The sequence below is a fragment of the Neophocaena asiaeorientalis genome, unplaced genomic scaffold, assembly GCF_003031525.2.
Source record: "Neophocaena asiaeorientalis asiaeorientalis breed wild unplaced genomic scaffold, Neophocaena_asiaeorientalis_V1.1 scaffold150, whole genome shotgun sequence".
NCBI classification, from domain to species: domain Eukaryota; kingdom Metazoa; phylum Chordata; class Mammalia; order Artiodactyla; family Phocoenidae; genus Neophocaena; species Neophocaena asiaeorientalis.
Window position 1 is genome coordinate 14,103,165 of NW_020176571.1, and position 6,590 is coordinate 14,109,754.

The 6,590-nt window shown below is 39.1% G+C and overlaps 1 protein-coding gene across 1 annotated transcript; it reads left to right on the top strand.

The window, feature by feature from the left end:
* The first annotated feature begins 3,543 nt into the window (after nt 1-3,543).
* On the top strand, nt 3,544-4,623 carry CAPZA3 (capping actin protein of muscle Z-line subunit alpha 3). Its single transcript, XM_024733465.1, has one exon. The coding sequence runs from the start codon at nt 3,707-3,709 to the stop codon at nt 4,604-4,606; it is 900 nt and encodes a 299-aa protein (XP_024589233.1). The 5' UTR covers nt 3,544-3,706; the 3' UTR covers nt 4,607-4,623.
* The last annotated feature ends 1,967 nt before the right edge of the window (nt 4,624-6,590 follow it).

Consider the following 6,590-nt stretch of genomic DNA (forward strand, 5'->3'; position numbering starts at 1 on the left):
AATCATAAATTTCAGTTAATGAGCTACTTATTTACTTGTTATAACTGTTTAGCATTCTACATGACACTTTTCAATATGGCATGCATTTTACTCAAGTGGATTTCAAACAGCTATCTCTATCTTGCAGATAATTCAAAGCAACTTGATAATCACTAAATAAGATTTTCAATATTTCACATTTGATACAGATTTAGCATATTACTACCTCTATATTGTGTTGAATGTGAATTTCATTAAACCAGAAAGCAGATAGCTCTTTCTCCCTTTGGGCAATACCACCGAGGGAAAATTCTATGTGTAAACGTCTTTCACAGAAACTTGTGTTCTTCACTTGTGGTATTAGACATGAATTGATTAAAATTCTGATAGCTTACTGCAGCACAAGCTACTTGGATTCATAGAAACAGCTCTGAATTCTTTGTCTTTTACTGCAGTCTCCTGAGAAGTACAGCTTTTCTTTTTCGAACCTCCTCTTTATGGTTCGTAAACATGAGGGCTAAATCTTATTGAGAAAAATGCTTGTAGGGTCTGCTGTGTGTTTCTGCTTATTGTCTAAGCAGAGGCACCAACCACCTTTCTTCAGGACTAGCTCTTCAAGGATGTTTTACGTAATGAAGAGATAGTATCTCCCTCCAGAGGAAAACTGCAGGTTTGTTTACTGTCCAGGATAATAATGATCATGACAGCCTCCAGGGCAAAGATCAGACAGGCCTACAGCCCATAATAAAAGCTCTGGCTTTCTAAACTTGAGGTCCCTCTCAGGTAATGCCACCCACCGCGCGCGCACATGTCACCTGACCCTCCTCACATCACACTTTGGGAACGGGGCTAGGAGACATGGCACCAAAATGTTGATATGCTGGCAGGTGCTATTTTTGTGAGTGCCAAGCTGTCTTTTTTCTCTGAACTGGAAACCTGCGTCTGCCAACATCCCTAAAACTATATCAGGCTAACTGAGTAGCTCGCAGGTAAGGTAACACAAGCTTCCCGGTTTGTGTTAGTTGGTAACAATTTCAACCAGATTGTGTTATCTGGCTACTCACTTTCAAGAAACCAAATCATATTCAGGATGCCTATCTTCCTAACTATCTGAGCTGGCCAGTCTAGGGTTCTTGCCTGACTCGCCAAGAAATCTGCCATCTTCCTAGTGCAAAACTCAGCTATCACTTGGTTTTTTCTTTTTTTTTCATGATCTTTCCCTTTGTCCTCTAGGGACAGACTTGATCCAGGTTCCCTTCCTACTAATTCTTCTTTAAACAAAGAGAATTTACGGCTTGTCTGCTTTGAGGTGAGAAAAATGCAATTTTTCTGAAGATTGTCCATGCCTTCTATAAATCACTAACATCCAATCCACTTACCATTTCATCATTTATATGATTTGATCTAATCAGATGACCAGTCCTAATCTGATGTGAACATTCCCACGTTCTCAGCAGACTGTTCTAAACTAATAACCTGGCATGATTTCAAATTTTATCATCAACTCATTTTACTTCTTACCTAAACTCTTTGTCTTGATTATAAATATATTTAGCATAATTAATTGCTTTAATTCTTAAGAGACTAATCTTTCATATGTATTTTCTTCAGAAAGCATCCAAGTAGTTATCGACATTTTCCAATATTGGATTAAGTCCTTCCTAGGGTGGGGTGTTCAGAGGGCGGATATTATCTCACCTTAAAAATATACTTCACGTGAATAGTATTGCACCGAATATCTAATTTTTCAAGTAATTTCAGAGTTTTTTCTAGGGTAATTTTTCCATATTTAAAGTCATCCCGAACCATGGACAAAAACCATGTACGAAGGACACCAAAAAAGGAAGTTAAGGAAATTCTCACAGAAAGTCATTAAGTACTTAAAAATGACTAAAGAATATTTTACCTCTCTTCAGATCAATGTTTTTATTTTCAGAGGAGAGTCTATCTCAGGCTTAAATGAGAAAACAATTTTATGATAAATAATATTTTTAAAAAACTAAGTAGGCACTACTCTGTGGTAAAGGTATGAAAGGGTATAACACAATAAAAATTACAGGAAAACAATAAAAATTAACATTTGAGAAATCAAGCTATTACTTGGGAAATACAGTCTATCTTCTGAAGACGTGAACTTGGGAGACAGCTGAATGTCAACACTTGATCTCTCTCGGCATTAGTTTCCTCATCTGAAAAGTGGTCAAATTAATACTTCCAGAAGATGGGGGCATTAAATGAGTTCAAACCATTTATGATTTATGATGTGATTATTACCACTACATTAGCCAAATGTCAGGCTACACGCATGCCCCAGAAAAGCAACATTTTAAGGACCATAAAAAAGAGTAAAAAAAAAATGTCATGGTGTCTATTTAGTATGAAAGAGAAGACAAAAATAATCAAGCTTGCTTATTATCTACAGAGAAACTACAAAAATTAGGACACTTCAAATTGAAAAACTAAGGTTAAGAAGAATTAACACGACTATCTATAAAATCGTGAAAGGTATTGGTAAAAATTGTTCAACAACACACTCAATTTCAGATTGTTAGAACTAACTGGAAACCCTTCAAACTAATGGCAATGACTTAATACGGCAAAGCTCATGTTATTATAAGAAAAAGATACAGGAAGCTAGGGAAACTCAGAAAAGCTCAGGGCAGAAAGGGAAGGAAGCAGTTTTTGCTTAAATGAGAGAAACTTAAGTTCAGGACTCTTCAAAAAGAATGAGAAAAGAATCAAGGAAAGGGGATAAATCAAAAGAGGAAAGAGGAACAGAAAGCACTCTGAGTGGATATTTGTTCTCCATATTTTCATGACCTGTAGTTCCGTTTCTCCTCGCTTAGAAGTTTCTCCCCATTATGAGTTGCCACAAGTTCCAAATATAATTAACTCTGCCCCTTTGCAGGAGAGGGATTTCTTGAAACTCATCCACTGATGCCACTGCCCCTTTTCTAGAAAGAAAGCAGAAAACACAGTGGTTTGTTGCCTTTGTTCTTTGGAGTTAGCTCAACACTTAAATCCCACAGAAACCATACGTAACATGTGGTCTCTTCACTTCACTGCCCTTAAAACTTTCTGGTTTCTTGCTTATGTTATGACCATTTCCAAACCCACAATGTTTATAAATGAGGCATCATCTCTTGCTGTCTGGCATTTTCCCATGAACTGCCATCGTACCTCATTTTATTTTTACTGTTTTGTTTAAACCCCTCAAACCTTTCAGCATAGCATGCTTCCATTGGGTTGGGGACAGTTATTCTGAGGGCCTGATTATACATCAATGCCATTGTGGTCCCCAAAAGGTGCAAAGGGTTGCCAGACACTCTAGAAACTCTGGGCTGCTTCTCTAGATCCCTGACAACATACAATGCACACAGAGACACACCACTTTTGAAGAAGGCTGTTCTGGAGGCTAAGTTCTTAAAATCTTCAAAATTCTTATAGCTGGTTGGCTACGCACCATGCTGTCAGGTGACTATCATGTTTTTCTTCTGGTGTGAACACCTAATGTGATATCACTGAAAGTTCCATACCTCATAGAGAAAGCTTCTTTATGACTTCATCAGGAGACTCAGAGCTTGCCAGACAACCTGTTTTTTCATGGTCAGACATGGTAATCTTAAGCTGAATGTGTAACACCTTGATGGGAAGGTTGTCCCATGGAATGTTTTCTCATCTTTGAACACTGTTTATTTCAGAAGCTCTGCTTCTGCTACAACCAAACATGTCACTTAGCAATCTGAGTAAGAAAGAGAAAGAAAAAGTAATTCTCAGACTGTTAATGCAGGCTCCTCCAGGGGAATTTGTAAATGTCTTTGATGATCTCTGTCTGCTTATCCATGATGAAAAACTCATGCACCATCTAGGTGAGTGTGCAGGCCACCAACACTGCCAAAAATATTATGTCCCACTCTCCATCGATGGGAATGCGGTCCTCCTGTCTCACCACAACGTAGTGGGTAACTACCGATTTTTTGACTACCAGAGCAAACTTTCTTTCAAATTCGACCTGCTTCAAAACCAGTTAAAAGACATCCAAAGTCACGGCATCATTCTGAATGAGACGGAGCACCTGAGGACTGTTGTTCTGTGTGCCTTAAAGCTGTATGTGAATGACCACTATCCAAAGGGAAACTGCAATGTGCTGAGAAAAACGGTGAAAAATAAAGAGTTCTTGATCGCTTGCATTGAAGATCACAGCTACGAAACAGGAGGTTACTGGAATGGCCTTTGGAAATCGAAATGGATTTTCCAAGTCAATCCATTTCTAACCCAGGTAACAGGGAGAATTTTTGTGCAAGCTCACTTCTTCAGATGTGTCAACCTTCATGTCGAAATCTCCAAGGACCTGAAAGAAAGCTTGGAAGTAGTTAACCAAGCTCAACTGGCTCTAAATTTCACGAGGCTTGTGGAAGAGCAAGAGAATAAATTTCAAGCTGCAGTCTTAGAAGAATTACAGGAGTTATCAAACGAAGCCCTAAGAAGAATTCTACGAAGAGATCTTCCAGCGACCCGCACTCATATGGACTGGCAGAGGATACTCTCTGACTTGAATCTGGTGATGTATCCTAAGTTAGGATACATCATTTATTCAAGAAGTGTGTTAGGCAACTGGATTACATAAAGGATTTTTGCTCATGGTAACTGTCTTGACCTGATTACTTTGTTTCGGGGGGGCAGGGAGGGTGGCAGAGGTTATTTGCCTAAAGTTGAGAAGCCACTAGACATGCCTGTCACTTTGCAGATGCAAGTTTTGGGGGGGGGGGTTTGTTTGTTTTTTGAGGGGGGGGGGATGGTTGGTCACATCACACAGCTTGCGGGAACTTGGTTCACCGACCAGGGATTGAACCTGAGCCTTCGGCAGTGAAAGCGCAGAGTCCTAACCACTGGACCTCCAGGGAATTCCAGATGCAGGTTTAAATTAGGGACAAGTCTACCAAATCATTTTATTCAAGGAATATTTACCAGTAAGTCAAGAAAATGATGATGGAAATGTATTTCATGGTAAGGACCATCATAAAGCCAGAAACACTTTTAGAACCTAAAATGGTTTTATAGAATGCGGCACCCCAGAAGTATTAATAGAGGTGGCCAGGGTTAAGGCTGTGTATGTGTGTGTGCTTGTGTGTGTGTGCAGGAATGACTTTTGACTTTCTTTGTAACTGGAGAAGGTACGCAAATGAAAGTCATTCTGCGAATGATACTTCACCTAACTCAGTTCAGTCCTACACCAACCCTGAGCGGGTAGATTTCAATAAGTAACATTAAGGTTGGATGTTCCATGAAACCAACAGATATCAAAAATCTAGCTCATATGAAGGACTATTGGATCCATAGCCATCCCCCCCAAACACACAATAATCTAGAATTACTCCAGTCCCCAGGCTTTTCTGATACCTAACACGGTCTTCGAAGAATCAACTGGAAAAGCTTGACTCCCAAGCTTATATAGTCCAGCTCTTGTGAAGTCATCACTACAAGCATATATAAGTGCTTATTTCATGCTGGACCTTGTGCTAGATGATTTACACACAACTTCTCATCATTAGGCTGCTACTAGTAGTAACCCCATTTTACATGAGAAGAATCTAAGACCTGAGTTGGTTAATTCACACAGGCACATAGTAGGTGGTTGAGTGTGACTACCTCCTAACACTCTTAACCTCTAGGGTATTGCAGCTCTCTGTGGAGGCCTGTTTCCTTGAGACTTGTGAACTCTACCCTGCAATGACTTAAATGCCCTAGGCAAGCATTTCACCCAAAGGATACCCCCAAAGGAACTGGAACAGGTAGGCTGCTGTTTTCTAGCCAAGCTGTCCCCTATCACTAGTCCCAGCAATGTTACTGACCACTTGTGTCTGCTCTCAAAGAAATCCAAATCTAAACCTCTCTAGTAAGACTGCAGTCGAGCAGTAGATGGGCCCCAGCCCCCAAGTCCCACTTATCAGGGAAGCAAAGTGCCTTATAGTTTGGATCCATGCAATTGAAAAAAGGTCTAATTTTACTTAATAAACATTGGAGCAAGTGTTTATTAAGGATCCTAGGCAAAAATGTCTAAATCTCAAACTTTTCCTCAACTTGTAGATCTTAGAGAATCTCAGGAGGATTACCTAGGGTGTATCATTAAAACTATAACTTTCCAGTACCCATCCTCAGATTCTGATTTAATAGGTCAGAAAAATCTACATTTTAAACAATTATTGGTGATGATTCCAATGAAAGGGACTCTAGGACCACATGTTAAGATATATTGTTCTAATCTTAAACTAACACACCTTTACTTCTATTAATTGAAATCATTTCCTATTGTCCATTAAAGGCCATTTCTACTACTTCACTGGGTTCACCATGCACAGACCAAGGACAGGCCTTCATCTGTCATGTTAAAAAATTAAGCAAAATCTTTCTAAAGAAAAACAGCAAGGGAAGTTGCTCTCATTGCCCTAAAATATACCCATCTGACAAATTATTTTGCAAAAATTTGTATTCATATTATGGTTATATATGTGTTGATTTTCCAGATCATTCCAGAGTAAGGCTTAATGTTTTATGGAACAATCACAGAAGCATTTAACACCCACTTTAACACAGGGTTTTAAAAATAATAT